The sequence below is a fragment of the Orussus abietinus genome, unplaced genomic scaffold (assembly GCF_000612105.2).
Source record: "Orussus abietinus isolate OABI.00-Male unplaced genomic scaffold, Oabi_2.0 scaffold92, whole genome shotgun sequence".
Lineage (NCBI taxonomy): Eukaryota > Metazoa > Arthropoda > Insecta > Hymenoptera > Orussidae > Orussus > Orussus abietinus.
The window spans coordinates 304,240-328,978 of NW_019394274.1; the positions used below are offsets into that span (position 1 = coordinate 304,240).

A 24,739-nucleotide genomic window follows, 5' to 3' on the forward strand; every position below is an offset into this window, starting at 1 on the left:
GTTTTGATTAACTGTCCTCGATAACTTAAAGGAAAATGGGTCCTTTCGAGTAATCCACTCGTGATTGGACGACGTCACCGGCCGATATAGGATCGATAGATTTGCTTGTAGTACGGCTTTTGTTGTGCGTTGTGTTGACGAGTATATAAAAATTTTGTGTTTGGCGCGTGTTTAATATTAGCTGTTCATGCAGAATGTGAAAATAAACTGTCTAGGAAATCTAAGACACATACTGTGAGAAATAAACTTAGATTTGTAATTTGTTTTACTTTTGGAGGTTAACATACGAACGGAGTTTTAGCCTACCTTGAATATTTCTATAATTGGAAAAAAATGCAAGACCTAGAATTGGCAGAGTTAGAGGCCGTGAAGCTTAAATTGATAAAAAAGGTAGAAACCCTCCGTGACAAATTGAAAGAGCAAGAGGAGAATGGAGTCGGGAAGATTTTGTCATTGGAAAGGTAACTTGGTCGAAATTTTAATTGTATAAAGCTCAATTTACTGCTAAAAAGTATGTATTAAATCTTTCTACGATGTTAGGTTTTTATTGGAGATTGACGAGACAGAGACCGATAGTCCTAAAACTTCTTGGCGAGACCAGTCTAAATTGTGCGAGGCATCGCGTCGCATTTTTGGAATAACATTTAACGACATAGAAAAGAAGTGGCTCAAGAATAATGAATATTTATATACTGCAAGGGTGATAACAAAAGCTATCAAATTCTTTTTGGACCTTAAAGTCGATTTAAAGGTAAAATGTATTATAGAAGTTAAAATAAAAAATAGGTTTGGTCTAAAATCGACAATTCAACATAGATTTCGTTGCTTCATTACAGAATAAACCACATTTTGAAGTGACCGATATTACTTGTCACTTTGTAGAGGTAAATCGGTGCTATATGACAGAAATTGGCCCCTGGGTCCAACGATTTACTAGAATGAATAATTTTCCATTTTTAATGTCAGGTAATAGTAAATACAAAATAAGTTAAATAGAATACTTTGAAAAGTTTAGTATTAATTTGACTACATTGACTTTTCAGCAATTTCTGATTATAGCGAGCAAAATGCTATACGTGCTCGAATTTTACAAAAATGTCAAGAGAAAAATTATGTGTCTCTAGAAGAGAGCACAGACATAGAGGGGGGCATTGTAGCACACGTCCATTCTACAAAGGATAAAAAAAGAATATATCTAAAGTTGCATTGGTACCTGAAATTTTTTGATAATACATGGAGAATAGAACATTTCTTTTCTATAGAACCAAAAGAACCTGGTACGTTATATGCTGAAATCAAAGTCTTAATTTCTTTAATTATATATTTATTTTATACTATTACTATCTGCATTTGTTACAGTTGACTTTGCAGAATCTAATAAAGAACTATTAAATAGCTTCTGTCAACCTTGCCTTAGGAAAAACCAACTTGAGCAGGTTTGGAATAAATTATGTGTTGAACTCGATACTTGGGATCAGGCTAACAGCATCAGCCAGCAAGGATCGGTTTAACATTAGTCGTAAGAGTATGTTCTTTCATTTTTAGGAGTATTTTATTATGAACTCGTCACATTTTCTAAATAATATTATTTAAGTTTGAATTAAACTACAGTGAAATGGAGAAGCATGAGTAAGCCGAACAATGTCAGCATCGAATTCATTGAGTGATACAGTTTCTAATTTATTTACAAATTTTTTAAACTTACGTTTTAAATAGCGCACTGCGCGTTTATTAATGTTGTCCATCCAGCTGTCGATGGTGTGTTTTGAATTGTAAATCTGTCTCCAATCATAAGAAGTTTACGAGGATCAGCAGGCCAAGAGTATTCTTTAGGTTTTGGAGTTGGATTCCTAAGATGAAAGATGATTATTTGAAATTTTCGGGACATAGAAATATTCATTTATATCTCTTAGCTTAAAACTTTATCCATATTATTCACAATTTTATAAGAAATCTGCATATCTATTTAGCACAAAAAAAAGCTAATTAGTATCTTGTATCCATACCCTGTTTTTGCGAAATCTGTCCACATACGAATTATAGCCTTCGAGATCGAAGCTTCATTAGAGGGTTCTCTGATCTGAGGAAGTTTTGAAAACATCCCTCGTCCCTGAAACTGATATGTCAACTCGTCCATGTGCGTGGAAACTAAGAAAAGAACATACGTTGATAATCGTTTTTTAAAAACGGAATGATAAGGAGAATACTAGGAAATTCAATGAATATACAGATTCATAGTAAGATCGATAATAATGTTTGCAAGTACCAGTACTGTCGCGGTATAGTTTTACAAAATTGTTCTTTCCAACAAAGGCAAAGTGATAAATATACACGTTGGCCCCAGCCTGAGCATAGTGTTGCGATGCTTCTATAATAGGCACATTGAATTCTAAATTGCCAAGAAACTTGTAAGCTGCTGAGGTGATGAAGTTCGGTGTATTTTTTCTTCGAACAGCACCTGGCTGCTGGACCTTCAGACCAAGCTTTTGAAGGCCCTTCTCTCTAGCTACAGGATTCACTATAGCTTCTGAAAATTGGTCAGATCTGGTTAGAATGTTTCGCTGGAGATGTAGAAAAGTGAATATCGATATTGATTTGCATATAATCGAGTTTACGTAGATGTCTGAATGCTGACCAAAAATGTCTCCGAAGAGTTGTCCTTCCGCACTAGTGAACCCCGTCATAAGGGAAATATTTCTAAGAAGCAAATAGGATTCTTGCAACAGATTACCGGGGCAGCTCTTCAAGTAAGCCATCGGCGAGCCTTCTCTCTCCGCAGTTGGAGTGAAGGTGATCCCGATAGGAATTTGCATCACCGACTGGAAATGCAATAATCCCTTAGAATTAAAAAAAAAAAAAAAATATCAAAGACTAGTAAAGGATATTTACATTGTCACTCAGGAACTGATGTTTCACAATGTCAAAGGGGTTGGCCTCTTTCAGGCATCGAATCATAGCTTCTGGCTTCGTAATGTTACAGAGTAGGGCTGTGGCTAATCTCTTGGTTCGCAGATTTTGTTCCCAAGGTGGGTTCCATGCCCAGGGTGCCAATATGGAACCGCTTTGGGCGATCACCCCGGAGATGAGTCTCCTCGAGCTAGGATGTAACGAGTGAAACTGCGCCGAGGCTGCCCCTGCGCTTTGACCCATCAGCACTATTCTGTTCCTGTCACCTCCAAGATATTCGGCGTTTTGCCAGACCCACCTAAGAGCCATGGCTTGGTCCTTCAAACCCATATTACCGGAAACCAGTCCCTCGAACGAGAGGAATCCTAGAGCTCCCAGCCTGTAGTTTATGGTCACCAACACCACGTCTTCGTCCATTATCATGTCTGGTCCATAAAGGAAGTCATCCATGTCGCCGGATCCTACCGTGAAACTGCCTCCGTGTATGAAGAAAATAATCGGCATCAGAATTTTCCCTGTGCACGTTCTCTCGCGGCATATCTGCAAGGGTTATTTACATGTCAAGAATCGGAAACGAGAAAGTGTAGAAAGCGAACGCGCCGTTTCGACGAAATCTTTGTCTGTTTTGCTGCACTTCGAAGCAAGGAATGTCGGGCAGGGTTTTCTCTAGGTTTATCCTTTAGTTCCTTGAATTGTACTTTTTTCTACTCCGGAGTTTTATCAGCTCCAAAAAAAATACACTCCTCTATAGGCCCGGCATTGTATATATTGTTAATTAATTTTACTATTCAATCAAGCGCACTTATTTTTGCGGAATGGAAAAACAGAATCGTTCTTCATTGAACGAGCAAAGATTCAATGCCGATAATGTTCGGGTTACGTGGTTCCGATTCAATAATAGCAAGATACGTATGTATGGTATTGGTCGGGTTGTCACGATGCTTCGATAATGAGACGAATCCTTTGACACGAATTATGCGATCATATCGCGTGACGGAAATTATTTGGCGTGGACGGAAGAGAAACAAATTTGTTGTCATCGGCCTCGCTAAAATGTTTTCCCCGCTTCCGGCAGTCATTACATGTGCGTATGGAGAAATTAACAAAGGAATGAAATCGATTACATTACGCCCGAGGTAGAAAGGAATTAAAAAGGTCAGGCAGTTGTTCCCTTACCGAACGAGTGTAAATGTTCAAGTAGAGGCAATCCTCGGAGCCCATGACTCGATTTAAAACCCACCATTTTTGGGGACATGGTCTTCGATGTCTCTGAGCTCCTCTGACACCTTCCCATGGTTGCGCTTCTCGAGGTGGCTATGGAAAATGGTTTCTACTTTGAGATTCGTTTCTAGAATGACAACTCCACTTTCTCGAAATCAGTTAAAGCTCAATTTGCGTATATAAAAATATGAACAGCTTAAACAGTTTTCATTTACACCTGGCGCGCCGTAATTACCGCACAGCGAATACAGTCGAGTTTACTACTGTGTCTAGGTCGTCATGTGTGTACGTTTTATATCTTCTTTTCTTTCACTTTTTTAGGAGAAAAGTGTCAATTCACCTCGAAGCGCAAGTCGGCGATGGGCGATTTCGCGTACGGCACTCCTTTGAAGGCCGCATACAGCTTTCCCTGCGAGGATCTCAGCCAGGAACCTCTCAGTTTTCCCAGGGAAGTGTCGATAATCGGGTCACCTGCCGTCGAGTCGACCGTGCCGTGTCTGCCGTAGGTATTCACGGAGTCTTCCTCTCCGGAAACGAGCCATCCGAGCGCCAGGACGCAGAGGATCACTTGGGAGGTCCTTGACATTTTGGAGCACTCTCCTCGTTCGCTACAATGGAAAAGATGTCACTGAGAGACCTTGTATCCTGCGGGCCCGAACTTTGGAACTGACTCTTCTCGTACGCTTAAGTATGCGCCTATCGTTTTGTCGGTCGCTCGCCCTCGAGAAAACTGATGCCCCTCGCCTGTTGGCTCCCGCCTTCAGAAAGTCAACCGGCGTGTCAGACTTTCTTTATCGAGGCTCGTGGAGACCTGTTTCACGTGGCTGAGATCACTAATTTGGCGAACGCGAGGCTTAGCGTTGCCATTCTCGACGGACAAATTAGCTTAAGAAGGAATGCTCACCCGATCACCTCTACGTCGGAAAGGTTTAAGAATCAGCGGAAGAGAGAATTTTTACCGCCTCGGGTGTATTTTATTATATTTTATTATATTTTCGTATATTTTATTATTAGATAAGGTCGGCGCAACGGGATGTGGTAGATTCCTTTAGCAGTTGTTTCACTTTGACTGGTGAAATTCGTTGACATTCGAAAAAGTGTATCGTGTACACACTTTATTTAACCAAATCGTGCAATTGGCTTAAATAACAAACTTGAAGGAGTAATGTTCTCTCTGAAGTCGATGTAAAGTGTAGAACTTACCGGTTTAATTGATACGCAAGGTCACTGTTCAGTTAAATTGGAATCTGGCGACGGTTTTCTTTATTCATTCGGAAGTAGTTCTTAAGTTCACAAGCTCGGTTTTGTGTATTACTGAGTCTGCGTGTTAAAATTCGTCTTTGTTTTCGTCAAAACGAATAAAGTGTTCGTTGTCATGCGTCATTTTTTCATCAGCGTAAGGGAAATGTTAACTTTGTCTTGAAGATCTCAATTGTTTGAATTTAGCGCGAGATCGTAACAGTTTTTGAATTATTCAAGATGGCGGCGCCAGTTACGCGGCAATGGGTTAACCGCGTACTCGCGTGCCTGCAAATATTTGCACGTTGGTCTTTGTGTCACGTTTATTTTCACCACTTATTGTAAACAATTTCAAGCCCGATATCTGCTGCACTGGTTGAGATGTTGAAATTATTTAAAGGTTGTGTTTTTAAGTCATTTTTGCCCAATTGCGTGCTGGGGTGTTGAGACTTTTTCAAATTTCACACCGTATCAATGGCCAAGGTTGTACGTTGAAGTAACGCGTACATCGCGCAATATTCGGGTAAATGGTCGATCGGCATCCTTTTATGTTAGAAATTACTAGTTTTCGATTAAAAACGCCCTCAGCCGAACGCGTACACTTTAATGAGGTAATAGGAGAGCAGCTTGGCAGCTCCCCAGTGGCGCAATTGGTTAGCGCACGGTACTTATAAGACAGTAACTTTGTGAGCAATGCCGGGGTTGTGAGTTCGAGCCTCACCTGGGGAACATTTTTTTTTTCTGGGGATTCATGTACATACACTCCTTACCCTTGCTGAAGTGTTGACACTTTTTGCTCAATCGCGCCTCTGGTCATAGCGACAGAGTTTGGATTATTTCGGATTATTTCCCATATTTTGCAGCTTAGAAGCAAAAGCGATACAAGGTGAATTAATAAGAAATAAACTGAACGGCGTAAACTTAGATTTTTTACTTGTACGTGCTATGGGTATATACAAAAGTTATGCTAAAACAGGGGCGGCTAATGCTTCAGTTCGTCTCAGCAGTTGCTTTCTCAGCTGATGCTTTCTCAGCATCTGCTGCTGCCACTTCCTCGGCATGTTTTCGATTCCTCCATGCAGTCATATAGGTTCTCGGATGAATAGGAAAATAACCTGCTAGTCCCAGAAGTTTGGCGACAGGATCTGTCACCTTCGCGCCTTTGCTCAGCCAGAACTGTACCCTCTCAAAGTTGAAGGCAACGAGCTTCTCGTTATTTTCGTTAACGCAGATATCGAAGGTTCCTAATTGTTCTATGGGTGGCGATTTTGGATGCTTCTTGGTCTATAGTTAAATTGAGCGGATTCATTAATTTAACGTGCTTCAAAGATTGAATGGTTGCATAGAAGGAAATTGTTTTACCTCCATTACAACAATGTGAAGGAAATGTCTGTTTGTACATCCATATCTGACGAGTCTTATTACTTTTGTTGTCAGGTCTTTGTAAATTCCTGTTCCAGAGGCAGCATGCAGCGGCATTCGTGTCATTTTCGTATTGTAATTTTTGAACCGGCTACGGGGTACGGCCACACTTTGAGGTTAGGTACGTGACCATCAAACTGGAGCAAGTTCATACATAACCAGAATCTCATTCAATGTTTCATACGTTGAAAAACCAACCAATCAAAACTGCACTTAACCTAGGAATTTACTAGGGATTTTGTGCGATACTAGCACCCTCTCCTAAACTTAATCTTCATTTCTTCGGGATTAGAACGAATTCATTTTTTTTTTCTATTATAGTTTCCGGTTTTTAATTAGCTAAACATTAATTATTAAAATAATGGTATTATTTTCTTGACAATTTATTACTATGGGTCCATTTGAACTAGATGGCGGAAAACATGAAAGTTGAGGAACGCATGAAGTTTTGTTTAAAAATACCACATATATTTGACAGGAATAGATTATATCACTTTTATGGTACAAATTACGCTACTTCCCTTTAATCTTAATTGTCATCACGTAAGAACTTTAAAAAATTAAAATGTATGATATTGCTACTTTTGCATCCTGCGACAGTCCTCTAACATCTGTGAACTATAGTTTTGTAAATGCAATTCGTCTGTTTGTAGTCTTAAAGCGCTGAAGAATTCTTCAATTTCTACCGAAAGTTTATCCTGAGCCAGATGATGATTTTTTCGTGTAGATGACTGCTCTTGTGTCACACCATTATAAGGATAACTTTGACGATGAAAGTAATCATACGAATAATGTCCATTCGTAAGCTGAGGTGTGGTACTCTTTTGAGTTTCCTGAATTTCTAAATTTTTCTTAAAACTATGACCGCTTTTATTCTTGTCTGTTTTTTTCATTTGAATTGTTGTCCAAGAAAGGTCAACATCTTGTGAAATAGTTTCAGAAGATCGCTCACATTTCGCAGTTGTGTATGCTTCGAAATCATTCCAATCACTGTTTATAGCATCTTCTCCATATTTTAGGTTATTTGTCTGAACAGGTATTAACTTCTTTTGTGGAAGTTTCCTTTTTAAACGATTACTTGATGAAACAATGCATCCCGATCGTGATTGTTTTGATTGTGATCGCTTACTGTGAGTTTCTTTTGGTTTTTCAACATTGGGACTCTTTTCTGATTGCACTAATTGATTTTCTTTACTGACTTCTGTGAATGTATTACTACGCTTTAAATCATTAAGTACTTTAGGTGCGTCCTGCTCAATTGGTGTTGCGTTTTCTTTTTCTGATTTCAAAAATTCTATACTGTCATTGTGGGTTGTTGTATTATGACTTATCTTTTCTTCCAACTGAAGTAGTTTTTCTGGTCCTACGAAAGCATTAAATTCTTCAAGTGCAAGAAGCTCGTATCGGCCAGATCGCCAATATTGTAAATACTTTATTGCCTTTTGATATTCCTCAATTTCAGCTTTTGACATCATCAAATGTGATATATTTGGCAGGGATTCATTTTCACTTACTGCTGGAAATGGGAAATATGCAGTGAATTTTCTTCCAGGTTTTCGATGAACACTTTTGTATTCCTCTATCTCTTTATACAGTTCGATTAGATTTAAATTACTATCCGTGCAATTAGCGTAACTGTCATCTGTCTCTTGTTCACTACGAATCTCTGGATATATCCAGAGAAGTGCTTTCTTTTGAATTTCATAGAATGTCTTCAACGCAGTGTAATGCGTATCATAGATTCCAGTATCCTTTCCGAAATATTTCTTGCCTGGCAGTTTGTGTGAAAGAGAGTTAATTTCAAACTTAAGTGTTTCATTCCAGAGAGAAGCTTCTTTAATTTGCAACTTATCATCGTCTGCATCCTTGTCATCTTGCACTGTCAACAATCTACAAAAACTATTATAAAAGTCCTTGTTGTAATTGTTTGAGGAGAACAATGCTTCTGACTCCTCTGAACAGCTTAGGAATTTAAGAACATTTTCTAAATCGTCACTTTCTTCATTTTCAGAACTTTTATACATTGAACTTTTTTGAATTACAGGCTCCTTTTTCTGTAAATGTTTGTAATTCGGAAGTTTCAAATAATTCTTCACAGTATTGAAATCCTCTGTTGTGAAATCATCTTTTGGCATATTATCAAGATCCAATTCAAAATTTACATTCTCATTAAGTTTCTGCAACATTGAAGAATCCTCTGTGACAGGCATCAATTTTAGTTGATAAACATTTGATTTAGATAATGAATTTGAAACCGTTGCAGTGACTTTATTTTCTTGAAGTGATTTTTCGTTTATAAAAAACTTATTCCCATCAGAAAATGTAGAAGCTGTGGTGATTAATTTGGAAGGATTCATTGCAGCTTCAGTCTTGGTAGCAATTACATTGGATGCTTTAGGTGCAACTAAATCTGTTGATATATTTTTATTGCTTTCAGTAGCAGTGTTTTCAACAGTTTCCACATTATGGTGTTTCGTTTCTGGTATCGTGAAAATAGGAATCATGGGAACCCCATGTTCGGACTCTAAGACGATTGCGTCAATTTTTTCTGAATCTTCTTCAATATCGTCTTCAGTAGTTATCTTTTCAAAAGCGTCGATGTCAGCATTCCACAGATCGCGTGGATAATCTTTGGGAAGCTTAAAAATTGAAAATTGCGAACCTCTGACAGACACCATTAATTTCTTAAAATTTGTAACCTCATTTTCGGATACTATACTAATAGAGATACCATGAGAACCATATCGCCCTGCTCTTCCTATTCGATGTAAATATGTAGCACCATCTACAGGTATATCTAAGTTGATCACAAGATTGACATTTTCTGCATCGATACCTCTAGCAGTAAGATCGGTACTCAATAAAATTCGGCACTTGAAATTTTTCAATTTCCCCATGACTTCTAGTCTTTTGTGCATGTCTTGACTGCCCGCAATATACACTGCCGCGAATCCCATACTGCAAATCTTATTGCAAACTGACTGGGCTCTGAAATTCATACGATGAACAATGTAAAATTAAACCGATAAGAAAAAAAGAAAATTGCAATCAGTCCAAAAGTAATACGTACCGAGCTTGATAGTTTGTAAAAACAAGACACTGTTTAAATGGGACCTTGCTGAAGATTTTAACTAACTCCTCCACTTTAATTTGGACCTAAAACGTCAAACGTAGAAATAGTTTAGGGGTATTCTTTCATTTAACTCTATAATTAAAATATAAATTTTATATTACCTGTTTCATAGCATTTGGATGGTAGGGGACAATAGTTACAAGTTGTTTCAATCCAATAAGAATTGGGCCATCGCTGTCAGGGGAAGATAATACTGGACAGCGCATGTATGATTTAAGAAATGTCTCCAAGTCACCTGGATATGTTGCACTAGAGGATATCACTTGTTTGTTGGGTGGCAGTTTTGAGAAAATGAAACTGAAAATTTCAAAGTATAAACTCTAGAAATCTAAATGAGAATTGCTTTTATGGAATTTGTAAGATACTAACTTAATGTCCTTCTGAAAACTTGCTTCCATTAATTTATCTGCCTCATCCAGGACAAAGAGTCGGATGCTATCGACTTTAAGAAATCCTTTATCAATTAAGTACTTTATTCTTCCTGGTGAACCAACTGCGATGTGGCAACCTTTAACTTTTTTTATGTCTTCCTCTACAACCATACCTCCTATAAATGTCTGGAGTTTAAGTCCTGAAAATAATTTTCTTGTAGTCATTGTCCTAGGAAAACGGTCACAGTTGATGTTCTTTTTCTAAACCTTTCAGTTTCGCTCCAATCGATGTGATCGCTTCAGCAATCTGGACAGCTATTTCACGTGTTGGAGCTAAAATCAACACCTGTACAGATGATACGGTAACATCTATCATCTCAAGTGCTATGATCCCAAACACGGCAGTTTTTCCTGTGCCAGACTTTGCCCGTACGATCAAATCTAGAATGCAATTTATCATTAAAAAGTATTGAACTTGTAAGAAATAATAGCGGAACTTACCGAATCCACAGCGACCCAATGGTATTGCTATCAACTGAATTGGAGATGGTTTTTGAAAACCGCAGTTTGCCAACCCATTGAGAACAATCTGTGACAAGCCTAGGTGATAAAACGTAACATTCTCCTGGATTTTAATGTCCTTTGTGCGTGCCTTTGCACCTAATTCGTGTGCCAGCGTAATAGGCATTTCGTTCTCAAAGTGTTTTCTGTCTCAAAAGATATCTTTCGGTATTTAAATTGAGTCGGTCAGAATATTTAAATTATAACAAACATCAACATACATTCATTCATTAAGAATGATATTTCGATACAATATTTTTTACAGCTTGTTTCAAATACCACTGTTACATCTATACAATTAACAATAAGTCAGTATCAACATTACATAGTGAATATTGAAATTGTTTTCGATGCCGGTAAAAGCTTTGAGGTTAAAATCACTATACTGCGACTTTGTGCAAAATCTTTATATACTCATAGATTGAAATTCCTTGATTAAGAAATGAATCCTTTGGTTTAGTTTGATCTGATCCTCACGGAAAGACAGTAACGTTAGATCAGAATACCGTTTAAGTTGGCCATCTTTGAAACTTTCTAGTCAGTGGCTGTGGACTCCAAAAAGCGTTTATTGTGAATTAATCTCTACAGATTTTTTATTTTTCGAAAGTCACTGCAAAGTAGTCACAGAAATGTTCCTGACAAATGTATTACTGAAAAAAGCGAAAAGCAAGTAAGTCGTGTCGTCCAAGTGTTTCAATGATCAGCGGTCGGAATTCATTTTTATTAGAGGTTAGGTTTCCTGCTTGTCGATAAATGAAGATATATAAAATATATACAAATATATAATTTAATGACAATTAAAATATGATGGTTGCAGATAACATTGTTGGTAAAATTTTCCTATAACATCTTTTCAATTTTTATGCACAATAAGTACAGTACCGACAGCTTCGTGAGTGAGTTCCTTTCATTTATGAAAGATGGCGTTAGCATCACCTGCAAGCATTGAAGAATGAAACACTTGACTTAGATTTAATCATTATACGTTTCTAAGTACAAATCCGTATCAAACTTAATTTTTTTCATGTACAGGGCTATCATGGTGGTAATGGAGAGTGTGATAAGCGGTCACAAACGCACAGCGGTACGAGAGAGACTCGGAGATAAATTGGAGTTCGTCGTATACGATCCCTACAGTGAGTTACTTTTTAATTTTTGTAACTGTACTGTAACAGAGTTCACTAAAACCTAATCAGTAATTAATAAGGGATCAGTTGCATTTCTTCGATATTGCGTAGTTGAACCACTCATGGAACTATTCATCCAAGCCCTGATATTTTTCTTTCCAGTGAGAATGGAGTGTCTCTACAGGGAGTTGAAGAAAATAAGAAGCGTGTAATCTGCATTCAATCCAAGACATTTTCCATGATCAAACAAACCGATCGATCTCGTAGCTACTTACCCTACAATTTATCAATTTCACACAATCATTTCCTCTTGAGCTCCACATTCATCATTAAGTCATCCTGAATTTCTAAGACGTCGCGTGTCAATTGGAAACCTGTAAAAAAATCGTTATGTTACTCGAAAAAATAAATAATATATTAATATCGAAGAGTCAGATTCTACGAACTAGAATATAAGCAGTATCGATGGGAACTTTCGTGCAACCCTTGTGATATTTTTTAACCTCGGTCTTCTTTTGTCATCGAGTAATCGAAGGCTTCGTGGTGTAACGTTTCAGATGCAACAGCCTTGTCCGTTCGTTTAGAAAAATTCTTTCTAGTTTCTTCTTGCAACGGTATGCACAAATGCTTCAAATATCTCGGGTCGTTGAATCTGATCTCCTTGGCCGATCAGCTTATGGGAAATGTCCTCGCAACCGGCGACAAGTCGACCGCGGAAGTCGACCGCGACTTTTTCCAGATCTACAAATGGACAAGTCTGCCGGCCGGTTTTCACGAAGCAAGGAAAACCGGCAAGCCGATTTTCGTGTTCATCCAGAGATCGACCTGCCCTGCATGCAAACATCTCAAGAGTAAATTCGTCAAGTCGCTTAAGTTAAGCGAGTTGAGCAGTCGGTTAGTTCTGCAAGAAAAAAAAGACCCATTACCGGGCAACACCCAGAACTTTAAGTGTTAAGTATGAAATCGATAGTATTAATAAATAAAAATTGTCGTTCGAAGCTTCGTCATGGTGAACGTGGACAATGGGCCGGACAGCGTCAGGAACCGCGGAGTTTTCCATCCGGATGGCAAATACGTACCAAGGATCCTATTCTTTACGCCCGAAGGACGACTCCTCCGAGAAGCGTACAATCGGCACGCGAGAGACCCGAAATACAAATATTTCTACAGTAATCCCTCTCACGTGATCGAGACCATGCTGATGGTCCTCCAAATACTGGGCGCATTTCCACCAAACGTGGACCAGCCTCCGGATATCGCGAACCAGTCCGGCACGCCTTCAAAAACTCCTGCAGAAGATGACTTCCACACCCCCACAGTTTTGGATCAATAGGCAAACTTGAATGGTACCGTCCTAATTGGTCCTAATCGCGAATAAAGTACGTTCAAACGTTATCGAAATTATCCAAATCATCGACTTGTCGTTTAAAGTGGATTTTTACCGGAGTCCGCGAATCGGCATCTCGCTGGATCGGTAAACTCCAATAAAGTTCCGCTTTGAATCGCGTGGCAAACCTGGGCTAAATCGAGCCATTGAAACGACCCCCAATTTTCCTTCCTAGCTGGAAGACCCCACGGACCCTTTGGCGACGTCCTCCGGCGCGCGGCGACAGAGAACTCGGAGGACACGTAATAACCATCCGGAATGCCCCCGAAGAGAGGACCAAGAGGGCCCGAAGATTCGGGATATACCCGGGCTCTCAGGGCCTCGGAAGAAGTCGATCTCTCGACGAGATCATCCCCGAGGCACCCCTTGGCCCCGGAGATGCGAAGAATCGAGATTGGGGTAGGTGCACCCACCACTTGCACCCCTACCTCGGCAAAGGGATCTCTTTGATCCCGCACAAGGAACATAAAGTTGTATTATTTCCACCGTCCGGGCTTTCAAACGGTTTGAGATCCACGAGGCGTGAAACGCGGGTTGTTCGCCCTCTCTTTTTACCTCCCCCGGACTCGCCCCTCTCTGTCTTGCCCTCTTTCTTCCTTTGCAGGAGCGGAGAGACTCGCGGGATGTCGAAGGGGTGGAGGCCGCAGCAAGGGGTCAGCCGTTTGGTCAGTTTAATGGTGTTGCCAATTGGACTCTCCTCTCCAGCTTCCTCGTCGCGGATCATCCGGATGGATGGGAAACAAGTTTCGTTGGGAATTCATTTAAATTCCCGACAGACGAGGTCGCGAAAAGTGGTGAACACCCTCTTCGCGATATGGCCGCGGACGAGGGGCTTTGTCCTCTGCGCTGCACGTTGCGACACGGAAAACTAAAATAACCCCGGCCGTGTCGCCGAGAGTCGAGAGAGAGAGAAAAAAAAATCATTTCCCCATTCGGGGCGGCTGAAACGCCGGAATCGTTAAATCGCGCCGGGTCGGCCGCGCGTTTCAGTTTCTTCGCGTTGGAGTGCGTTTGCTCGCCGAGTTGTTTTCCTTGCTTATTACAGTGTGCACTGTGAGCCGAGCCCCGGAGCCGGTTAAAGTGGCCCGCCGCTAATTAACTACGTTATTTTTCACGAGCCAATCTCCTCGCATTTTTCCCTCATTCGTTTCCCCGTTTCCCCGTTTCCCGAAACAGAGGGAATTTCCCTCGTCCGACCCGGCCTCCTCTTTTCCCTTCCCCTCCACCCTCTCGCTCGGTTTACACTCGCGTTACCTGCGGAGCGGCTTCAATAATCTCGTCTTTACTCCCCTTTTATGCGCCTTGGCTAAAGTAAAACCGTCGTTGCGTTCCCGCTTGCCGAAAGGAGAATCGGGCTAAATGCGGAAACGCGCGTTCCGCCGTGCTCCATAATGGCGGCTCCCCCGTGCGCGATTTCTGCATTCAGCTCGGGCTTACGCTTCGTACAGGCCCCTGGATGTTTATATTGAAAAGCCCGTCTTAAATCCTCCCCCGTAAATGCACCGAATCGGCTCCTTCCACTTCCTGAAAAACAGACCCCGTTAATTAGCGCGTCTTCGACGGCTGATAGCACCCGATGCGACCTGCGACCTCTCGTTAGAATAGACCTGTTGCACAAGACCGATTTTAGTCAAACGCTCAGACTCTACTCTAATTACTCTTACCAGATACTATTGAATATAGAAGGAAAATCTGGAAATCTCATTTGTAGTCGTACTTAATTTAATCACCTGGATTCGAGGGTGACTCATTTCCTTAGCGAGGAAATTCTTGTACGCTGGAATCGGTACCGATTTCACTCTCTTATTTTAAATGAAATTTAGGAAGATGGCAATGTCGAGTCTGTAATATTCTATTTTTTTTTTTCTGGAAAATGGTATTTTTAAATGCTTTTTACTATGGGAACGATCGAGGATTCCAGGTCGGATACGAGTCGCGGAAAAGCGTTCTTCCGGGAGGCTCGCTCCCCTATCGATCTCTCTTTCCGCGCGAGCTATATGAACGCCGACTCAATACGGCCGGACTAAATGTACTCGACGATATTTGAATTGAAATAACTTTGAGACCTCAATATCAGCTTCGGGGATCGGTGGTTGGTGTAGGTATCTCTCTGGTGGGCCGAGCCACCCTGCTTTTCTCCGCCACCAAAAGGCACTTGAAATAAATTGAAAATGGCTGGCATCGTCCTGCCTCGGCTCGGATAAGTGATACCTACCCGCTCCGACCCAGCCGCGCCGATTCGCGAGCTTCCACGGATTTCTTGATATTCTTTCATGCGGATCCTCTTCCCTCTCTGTCTCGCCCTTTCGCTCTCCCTCCGTTTTTCACTACGTTCCTTTCCTCGGGTTTTCCCCGCGGTCGCTGCCTCTGACGTTGCGTCTCGATCGAGATCGATGGGAGTCGGGATGCATCCAAAGAGGTACCGGGAACCCTGCAAATTGGTTCCCAATGTGAATAAGCAAAAAGATAAGATTCGAAAAATGGATTACAAGCTTTAAATACGTGTAAACTAGATACTAAAAATAAACACAATGTCGTCGCAATGTTTATATTTTAAGACGGTTAACTTCTTTTTTTTTTCTCTCGGGAGGGAAAAATGCATCCTGGGAATGGATGGATCTTTCCTTTCCGCAGATTCGGATAGGTCGTATTTATCGCATTTGGATGGGGATTTTGACATAGTAGATCGATTTCTCCGTTCGGCACATCTCGAGCGATTTTCGCCGGAAAGGCTCAACGTTAGATCGAAACGAGAGGGTGGTTCGCTTCGCACACTCTTCTGGTACACGCGAAGGTAAATACCACGTGCAAATACACGCTCATCTCGGCGGCTAGGTATTGAATCGACGAGTATCATGCGGCTGACAGCTAGAGCTAATTGAATCTTGACTCTATCTATCTATCTGTCGACTCGAGCTGAGACTCGACTGCGCTGAATCGCGGCCGCGTTCGACGGAATCGTCGGACTGTCCTCCCTCTTCTTTTGTTAACCGCCCCTTGTTAACCCTCGTTAAACCCTGTTAACGGAGCACTCGATTCGCTCTTTCGAATCGGAGACACCTCACGGGAGGCCTGCAGAGTCCTTTGACAAATTGCGCACTCTTGCTGGCTCTGCCCCGGATGTTTAACCCGATGTACAGGGTAACGCAGTTACATGCGTATTGTCCAGTTCGACGCGCCAGGTTAAACGTCGCAAATGATGACTAGGTCAGTTTTTTAATTTAGGGGTGTACCCTGCGCAATTTTTCGAGATTTCATGGGAAGGTAACAAATAATTTGAAGGAATATAATTTTTTGGAAGTTTGTACGGGGACGTTATGAGATAAGATACGCGGTCTCGGTAAATACTAGGGTCTACCATTGACGAGGTCCGTATACAATTATTATCGTGATATTCCGAACGGGGGAGGAATTATAACTTGGTAAACGTCTTTTATGTCGTTACGTGCTCGATTCTAAAATGTGTACGTACATACACGTGCGGTTATCGGGATGCGGTCTCATTCCGTCCATAATCCGTACGATTCATTATCGTTGAATTCTGTACCACGATGCCTTGATCGCGCAATCAAGATGGCATCGGGAAAGGCATCTCTCGCCTTCGACTCAAACTACCAACAAGTATTTCAATATCCGCTCCAATATATTCCCACGAACCCTATAAACGTGTGTGCAGTTATATTGGATTCTCGTTCTCTCCTCGCCTCTCGATCGGTTTCATTTCCCCTCTCTGTCCCTCTACCTGGGCTCGCCTATGCTTCCCTCTTCGTTCGTCCTCCTGGGGGCGAGGAATCAATTTCCACCCACGAGAGCGTCGCAGGAAGAAAACTCCGACTCGCTACAATTACATCCTTCCGTCTCCTAAAAACCTGCAAAATAGGCACCGATGATAAACCAAATGAGCAAACAATTCCTACAAGTCCGAATTTAATTCTACATAATTAAACGTACCACTCGACGCTCCAGTCCTACTACTTCTTTTCTCAAATACAACAGTATTTAAAAAAAGAAGATACAAATATTTAAACTAAAATCGCTGGGGAATTTAAATCCCAGGAAGCAAAAGACGTTCCGTTTTACACGGTTTTCATGAACGACCGGTCGAAAAATGCCAGTCGATTTGTCTTCGTCCTCGATCCAGATTTTCCGGTGACCCGTAAACTCCAAAAAAAATATGGCCACGGCGTCCAGACCTCGATAACATCGGCTGATTATTTTTTTCGTCCCTGCGTGTAAGATACGGTACTGAAGGGGGTAATTTGACGTCAGCAGACATGGGAGAGTCGGCGACCCGAGGCAACCCTAATGGCGGATCTCACAAAGGGAAGAAGGACCTGCCGGTGCCTAAATTCGGGGGCCTTTCCAAAGAAAGACCTCTAACGATGACATTAATCAAGGGCCCGACAAAAGATGGCGCACGCTCGCTGAGATAGGTGCGTCCGATACCGCTCTCGAATTAGAATCAAACGAGAAGGTCCTTTGGGGTGTGCACGCGATTCGCGGTTTACTCGAAAGGGCGACGAAGTACCGGACGATCCGAGGGCGACAAAGGGGGAAGAAATCACGGGATCTGGGGCCCTATGTGCCCAGGTGTGCCGCCATATTTACGCTCGAGCAAATTATTTCATATCTCGTGTCCGTCCAACGAGATCACGAGATCTCCATCTAGACAGGGGATACGCCAGAGGAAGAACCGGTGATTTCGCCGCCCTTCTGTCGCCGCCATTTTGGGGCACAGGCGACTCCGGTATGGGAATCTCTATGGCGCTCGTTGAAGGAGTCGCAGCCTAATATGAAGCGCGTTTTGCTTATTGTATGCTTTAGAGATAACGCCCCTCTGGAAGTCGCGTCTCCTGATGCCGCAGGACGTCCTTTTAAAGCGGTCCCACCCGGTTCTGCGGGGACATTTTAGACCTGCACGGAAAGACGTCAGGGGTAAATCTGAGAACGCAAGTACACGAGAGGCTGCTCGGAATATTGTACATTTTGTATTATCATAAATATGAGATAGTCGATTTTAAAATCAGTCACCTGGTAGATGTAGCCGTACGTTCCCGGTGGAAGGGTATAACGTTCCCACCCGAGGATAGATATTTTATCCCCAAAATCAGGAGCTGGTTTCATGTCGGCGTCCGTGCGGTTCCTCGACGCAACTACATGGAATAATTTGAACGAGCGTTCACCTCGCCGTTCGATGCTCACCAGAGCTGAAATATGGAATTTGAATACACGACTCAATTATTCGCTCCGAAGGAGGCCGGTAAAATACCTGGACTACGCCGTGTCCTATGCTAACAGTCTTTTGTCGAAGTCGCTCGAAACCGCCAGACATTTTTCAAGCCTCGTAGGTTTCCGTCCGTCTCATAGTTTCCAGTCACTCGAGCATCTACCTGTATACATGAAAGTAGGGTTAAAAATTTTTTTCCTTGTTTAAAATAATTATTAGCTCTGCTCGTCCTTAGTAAAGAGAGCACACGTGGTAGCGGGGGACGAGAGTCTCTTTACAACGTCAATGGCAATACTTCCATGAACGGTCGTTTAATATATCGACGAGTCGCATGCCTAAGGAAAGAATTTTTTACGGTAACGATAATTATGAACATTTCGATATCTCGGATGAAACGGTAATAATCGATGTCACGTGAAAAATAATTCATTCCTCGGGGTTATACGTGAAATTTTTGCATTGGAACCTCTCAGCGTGGGAGCGAGGACTCTGGCTTTAGAATATCTCCGACAATGAGCCGGACGAAAAGACCAGTTTAAACACTAATAAAGTGCACGAGGGATGGAAGACCTTAAGGTCGGAAATTGCCCGGAGTGCAGAGACGTCCTCCGACCCTCGTCTGCTATACACAGTACGTACTCCTGTACTTTTCGAGGCCACTAATACCGTATTCTCATGTGGGGTTAAAATCTTCACAATGGTAGTTAAGGGTTAAAGTTACAATGGATCCTCGTGGAAAGCCACGAGGAAATTCCAGTTGAGGATTCAATTGAGCCATCCCGACGGATCCATCTACCGCAAGACGCGGCCGCAACAATTCCGCGATGCGGTCCAAAGTAGGAGATAGAAGGGAGGCCAGGCTTGTCTTCTTAGGGCGATCGGATGTCCCGATGCCTCGGCTTTCCGGTCGCTTTGTCCCGCAATTTTGGGATTCGAGGCAACGGTAATCGATCCCTTTTCCCTCTTGTGCCGTCTCCTTTCCATAATGGATGTCATTGAAAATCCGGGGGATTCACCCACGCGGAATGGCTATGGTGATCGGGGATGCGGAAACGAATTTATATTATTCCATCGCTCTACCGCCTTGCTCAATTTTATCTCTAGGTATGATCAAAATTACGACATACATATCACCCCCGAGATACGCTTTTAATTTAACTTTTTACAGTTTCTGTGTTAAAGAAAAAAAAGAAAATCAAGAAAATTACCAACTGAACGATTACTCTATGTCGAAAGCACTAATTTTATGGGGCATTCATTCTTGACAGCGGATGTAGCAATCATATTTCCTTTAGTATTTCTTTTTTATAACAAGCCTATGTCGCTGTACAAAGGCTGCTCAATAGGAAGGAAATCGTTTAACGTCTTATAACCGGAAGAGGATAATTTCTCGGTATTTTTTTTTCTACGCTAGTAGAATCGAGTCTGAAGAGAATCCGTTATTAAGGAAGACCTACGTCTTGCCACCCACGTATTCGCACGGTTTTACATGTACGGGGTGCGGAGTTCGACGGGTATCTCGTTACACCGTAATCGAGGAACAATGATTGCTCGGAGAAAAAATGTAGCGCAAGTTCCCTGGGCGTGGTATGCTCAATTGACGGAAACTCGAGAGTCCCGAGGCCGAGAGATATCGATTGTCCGCTGACGAGGAAACTCGAGATCTTTTCTTTCTCGGAAGGATGGTACGATCGTTTAGGTTGCAGCTTGGCTGTCCCTCTTCCTAAAGCTACGCCAAAGCACACCTCGGCACTTCTGTCTTTTTTTTTTTCTTCGAGAATAAAAAGAATAAACAAACGAATCGTCTCCTTCATCCCAGAAAATCCTTTTACAATCGTGCAAGTTGTATTCCTCGTCCACCTCGTCGACGATCTCGAGACCTCCTTTCCCTGAAAGATATGAATAGAATTAATTTAAATACCTAGGTTTGATATAAAATAGCACGGTATAAAATCCACGGGGCGTTGAGACTTCATTTCTAGGCTTCTAATCGGCAAAGACTTATTATCCCTTTTCTATGAAGAGAAAAAAAAATTGAAAAAAAAAACGTTCAATAGGACGGTACGGGCGATCCCACCGAGACCGGTCGAAGAACCTCCCTCAATTGGAGGGTGCTCCGAGGCAAGGGTGCTTTTAAAATCCTGTTTTCCTCCCACATTCGATGCACGCGCTTAGGTGTATCCCTCCCGACATACGCGGCTCTCGTCGATTGTCATCGATCCGCAGAAAAAATTCTATGGGAGACCGTAGGCGTCCGACAGCGGAATAACATGGACAATTGTATAGTCTAAAGCCCGCTTCACGTCACGTAACTTGTACGCGTCGCCCGTAAAGCATTATCGACATGTCTCCTCTACCTCTCGTGCTCTCGTCGTCACCCTCGGCTCTTGCCAAGAATCCCGGGGAAATTCGAAATCGAGCTTTCCCCCCTCGCTGAATTCCCTTCGAGTCTGCGGCCGCGGAAAGTTAAAATCCGCATTCGGTTTCACTTCCCTCGCCCCCGATCGCGGCACGATTCCAAATATTCACCTCCACTTTCAAGATTTCAATCTTCCCTTCCCTACAATTTTTTCATCGTATTATTTTAACAGCGTACAAATAACCTACCACTCTTGATCGCTCAATTTTATTCACTTAAATTTCTCCTCCCTTCCTCCCGAAGAAATCTCAACAAGGGTGTTCCGGGAGTCCTGCAATGGTAAGGTTGACGAAAAAGTAGAAGTTGGGAAGGACAGGCGAGTCGCAAGAGCGTGGGCGGTCGTTCGACGTTCCGCGTTCCTGGAGCGCGTCCCCGAGTGTGCCGCGAGGGCGGCCCCGGAGGGGTGGACGCGCGGCACTTCGTGGGCACGAGAGGGGAGGGGAGGGAAGGGGCGGCGGCCGCGGAGGGGAGGGGCGAGACCTGGCAGTTAGGTATTATATACCTACAGGAAGAGAGACAAAGCGAACAAAACACTGTCGGGGCGTCGCTCCGCTCGCAAACAGCTCTTCGGACTAAAACTTGGAACAAAAGTCCTCACTTTTGTTCGCCTCAAAAGTTTTTCGAATTATGGCCGCGAGGGCAGGCCGTGGGGACGTGGCCTCTTTCCTCCCCTCCTGGTGTCCCGTCCTTTGCGCACCCTATCGCCCTCTCGCTCTCTCTCCCTCCCGTCGGATAGAAATCCGTGATTTATCCCTAGCCGGAGGTACCCGGGATGAAATTCAAATGAAAAACTTTCCTGCCCGCTTATTTGTATTTTCCCGCCGCGGCCGCGGTCCCCACTCGCAATTAACCGGCGCCCTAATGAAGATTGATCGGTCAATTAGCGCGCTACCGTACCGACCGGATCGGCTTGGTCCGGCCGTTTGTCGCGGCGTCGGTCGCAGCCCCTTTGCCGCGCCAAGAAGGCCACTTCTTTACGTCTTTGCCGAACTTTTACTGCCCTTTCCTTCCCTTCGACGCTGACCCAACCTCGAAGGAGGTTAAGTGCCCCTCGCCGGACAGGAAGTGGGCGTTATTCGGAAAGTCGGAGCGACTAGACGGTTATACTTTGAATCACCGGCGACGCTATTGCTCGCTGCTTCTTATGTTTAATACTTACTCACTTACGACGGTTACGCGATTCGAAGATTTCAATATGGCGGCCGTTCGGCACTCTCTCGCCTCGACTGCGACGTCACCTTGGATTCCACCTGCCCTTGCCAAGTAAGTGTAATTATATTTTGTCAGTTATCTGAGAACTTGATAATTTGAACGGAAGAATTGACATTGCTGGTTGGGTATGTTAAATAATACGTTAACTAGGTAGAAAATATGGCTCGGAAGTTGGCGCGGTTTCGGGGTTAAGGCCGAGGAGGATTCGCGGTGAAATTCTCGAAAGGCTTACGCGGATCCTCCCTTATTGTCGATTAATAGCCAATTAAACGTCCGTATGGAGACCGGCTCGGAGCAAGTCGAGCTAACCCTCGCAGCGATTAAACCCCGCCACTTGTGGGTTCCGCAGCGCTACCCCTGGTCGTCCCTCTCTCTCTCGCTCTTGCTCTCCCAGGACCACAATAAGCGCCGAAAAGCCTCCTTCTATGAGCCACACAATGGATATAGTATATCAAACAAATTCGACCCCCGTGGAAATATTGTCCCCGCTAATCCCCGTCCGAGTCAGGCCACGGTGCTCGACAAAAGCTTTCCACCCCCGATTGACACGTGACCTCTGCTTGCAGGGGGTTGGATCTCACGTATAAAATCCAGCACGCTGTGAAATATGTGAAGAATTATCATTCGGGGCGGTTCCTTTCCCGCATCGAAGAATCCGCACGCTCGAGCGCTCCTCCACATTTTGGATGCACCGTGAGGAAGAGTGCGCACATCTTCAACGACATCAAGGACGGTAAAATGGGATTTTATTTATGCCATTCGTTAATCCGTACACTCTGTAGCGTTAGTTGTTTTCCCTCCTTTTGTAGGATTCGTTCATCATTTTCAAGGAAAATTTCGAGACGCCGGAATTTTCACATGCTCGTGAAAAGTTCACCCACGCGCATGTCGTGGTACAGGAATATGGCGGAACAACGGCAGCGTTGCAGACGGATGGATCTTACCAACTCGTACGTGGACACGCACGAGTATGAGTCGGTATAAACCGGCGGTTAAGCTGCCCATTGTTTCCACCGACACGTGGGGTCCCGCTCTGATCCGCGTACGGTCTATCGAAAATCCATTGTCGAAATATATCTACTCTGTCAAACGCATACGCGCCTAGATCTGGCTACCCTTTCGGCGACCGAGGTGGATTTTATTGCTTTTCAATAGCGCGACTCGTCCCGGTCCTTTGACCGAAGGACACTCGAAAGTGACGCCAGGACGCGATGAATATGGGTAAGAAAGGAAATTCATTATAATCATATTTTTAGTTAGCATTCTAAGATCAATTAGACCGCTGTTTTTATTTCATATTTATCTATTCGTTTCCCTAGATATTTCGTAAGATTCTATCGTTATGCTGTACTGGAAATGAGGATTGAAGTAACAAGGATTTCTTTTATAGGTCCTCGGTTTGAAATTCGGGGTCCAAGACGGATGGGACCCTGCACTGGATTTAGAGGGAATTATCCTGGAAGATGCGACGATATTGCATCCGATTCTTCACCGGTTCTCTTCGAGTACGTCGCGTCGAGAAACGAGCGACAAGCGCGACCGGGGCGACGAGAGCTACGGACGAAGCGGGTCGTGTCTCCCGGTAATTTGCATGGAAATTTTTATCGTCCGGGCAGCAATATCCGGCAGATGCGTTTAAGATCGGTGGTGGATAATAATAGCTGTAGGTGAGACTCGGGCGAAATAGCTGCCGAGGGATCTACGTATTCCTACGTAGCCACGTTCTTCCCTTCCCGCTATCCTCGGGTGGGGTGCGCGATGCCAGGATGGCAAGATCCCACCCTTATCGTGCTAACGGCCCGCGCGAATGCCGTAGCTAAAAAGAAAATATCACACCACCGGACAGAATATATTTTTCTTACACTCGGCACTTGCCCTTTATCGCTGCCTTATGTTAATTTTATTTGTCCCGTTTCGCGCCCTGTTGGTTGTGCCAGGGGTACCTGTCCCCGTGCACTCCCGAAATAATTCCTGCGACTATAAATCGAAACTAACGCCGAAACGAATAATTAAAGTACGTTATATCTCGCAGTTCTCGAGCTCCCCATTCACTGGACCCAAGAAGCGGATACCTGTAATCGAGCGATCCTCCGAGAGGCTTACAATGGCGTTCTTGAAAACGAAGGCGAGTACTCGTACAGCGAGCCGGTTGTTCTTCAATTTCTCACAGTCAATCGAGCTTGAGGAAGACCCATGGAAATCCTGGCGTCTCCAGGTCCGCAAGAGGGAGTTCTACCTGTAGGTATACTCGAGTATCGGTCCACTCGAGATCTAGCTTCTGGGTCCCCGTGGAGTCTTTATGGCTGTCTCTTTTTCACTCGAGTTCCTGGGCCCCGTGGCGAGCTCGAATCGAGCTCGAATTGAGCTCGAATCGTGCTCGAATCGTGCTCGAATCGAGACCAAAGCGCCCCGTCGCCATCCTGAGCGTCGCGGCGACCTAGCGAAAACAATCGAACAATGGCCCTTAAGCGTTTTTATTTATTGTAGTTAGAGCACTGTAGACTACCGAGGTA

At 43.3% G+C, this 24,739-nt stretch overlaps 6 protein-coding genes and 1 non-coding gene across 11 annotated transcripts; 4 read left to right on the forward strand and 3 right to left on the reverse strand.

Annotated features, from left to right (window-relative positions):
• The first annotated feature begins 9 nt into the window (after window positions 1-9).
• LOC105697435 lies at window positions 10-4,580 on the forward strand. 3 transcript variants are annotated; one of them, XM_012420756.1, is made up of 6 exons: window positions 10-461; window positions 541-751; window positions 837-966; window positions 1,044-1,277; window positions 1,360-1,519; window positions 4,450-4,580. In XM_012420756.1, the coding sequence occupies exons 1-5, from the start codon at window positions 334-336 to the stop codon at window positions 1,509-1,511; spliced, it is 855 nt and encodes a 284-aa protein (XP_012276179.1). In that variant the 5' UTR covers window positions 10-333; the 3' UTR covers window positions 1,512-1,519; window positions 4,450-4,580. The 3 variants fall into 3 exon arrangements, with proteins under 3 accessions (XP_012276179.1, XP_012276178.1, XP_012276177.1); XM_012420755.1 differs by having other exon boundaries at window positions 1,360-1,525; window positions 4,450-4,579; XM_012420754.1 differs by lacking the exon at window positions 4,450-4,580 and having other exon boundaries at window positions 1,360-1,700.
• Window positions 1,534-6,178, reverse strand: LOC105697434 (acetylcholinesterase). Of its 3 annotated transcripts, none has more exons than XM_012420753.2 (8): window positions 5,332-6,178; window positions 4,469-4,736; window positions 4,084-4,221; window positions 2,890-3,447; window positions 2,636-2,819; window positions 2,267-2,527; window positions 2,007-2,148; window positions 1,534-1,850 (listed from the first exon to the last, which is right to left on the reverse strand). In XM_012420753.2, the coding sequence occupies exons 2-8, from the start codon at window positions 4,712-4,714 to the stop codon at window positions 1,709-1,711; spliced, it is 1,671 nt and encodes a 556-aa protein (XP_012276176.1). In that variant the 5' UTR covers window positions 4,715-4,736; window positions 5,332-6,178; the 3' UTR covers window positions 1,534-1,708. The 3 variants fall into 3 exon arrangements, with proteins under 3 accessions (XP_012276176.1, XP_012276175.1, XP_012276174.1); XM_012420752.2 differs by having other exon boundaries at window positions 4,469-4,939; window positions 5,033-6,178; XM_012420751.2 differs by having other exon boundaries at window positions 4,811-6,178.
• Window positions 6,003-6,096, forward strand: Trnai-uau. Its single transcript has 2 exons — window positions 6,003-6,040; window positions 6,061-6,096. It is a non-coding gene; the product is annotated as a tRNA-Ile (tRNA).
• A 100-nt stretch (window positions 6,179-6,278) lies between the features above and the next one.
• Window positions 6,279-6,953, reverse strand: LOC105697436 (probable 28S ribosomal protein S16, mitochondrial). The gene is made up of 2 exons (XM_012420757.1): window positions 6,730-6,953; window positions 6,279-6,651 (listed from the first exon to the last, which is right to left on the reverse strand). The coding sequence occupies exons 1-2, from the start codon at window positions 6,853-6,855 to the stop codon at window positions 6,358-6,360; spliced, it is 420 nt and encodes a 139-aa protein (XP_012276180.1). The 5' UTR covers window positions 6,856-6,953; the 3' UTR covers window positions 6,279-6,357.
• A 162-nt stretch (window positions 6,954-7,115) lies between these two features.
• On the reverse strand, window positions 7,116-11,225 carry LOC105697433 (probable ATP-dependent RNA helicase DDX20). Its single transcript, XM_012420750.1, has 7 exons — window positions 11,076-11,225; window positions 10,795-11,000; window positions 10,561-10,734; window positions 10,292-10,493; window positions 10,024-10,219; window positions 9,860-9,945; window positions 7,116-9,777 (listed from the first exon to the last, which is right to left on the reverse strand). Exons 2-7 carry the CDS (start codon window positions 10,979-10,981, stop codon window positions 7,368-7,370), a joined length of 3,255 nt encoding a protein of 1,084 aa, XP_012276173.1. The 5' UTR covers window positions 10,982-11,000; window positions 11,076-11,225; the 3' UTR covers window positions 7,116-7,367.
• A 167-nt stretch (window positions 11,226-11,392) lies between these two features.
• Window positions 11,393-12,409, forward strand: LOC105697389 (39S ribosomal protein L33, mitochondrial). The gene is made up of 3 exons (XM_012420663.1): window positions 11,393-11,524; window positions 11,887-11,990; window positions 12,144-12,409. Exons 1-3 carry the CDS (start codon window positions 11,484-11,486, stop codon window positions 12,191-12,193), a joined length of 195 nt encoding a protein of 64 aa, XP_012276086.1. The 5' UTR covers window positions 11,393-11,483; the 3' UTR covers window positions 12,194-12,409.
• A 188-nt stretch (window positions 12,410-12,597) lies between these two features.
• On the forward strand, window positions 12,598-13,314 carry LOC105697378 (thioredoxin domain-containing protein 12-like). Its single transcript, XM_012420648.2, has 2 exons — window positions 12,598-12,875; window positions 12,981-13,314. The coding sequence occupies exons 1-2, from the start codon at window positions 12,598-12,600 to the stop codon at window positions 13,312-13,314; spliced, it is 612 nt and encodes a 203-aa protein (XP_012276071.1).
• Window positions 13,315-24,739: the final 11,425 nt, after the last annotated feature.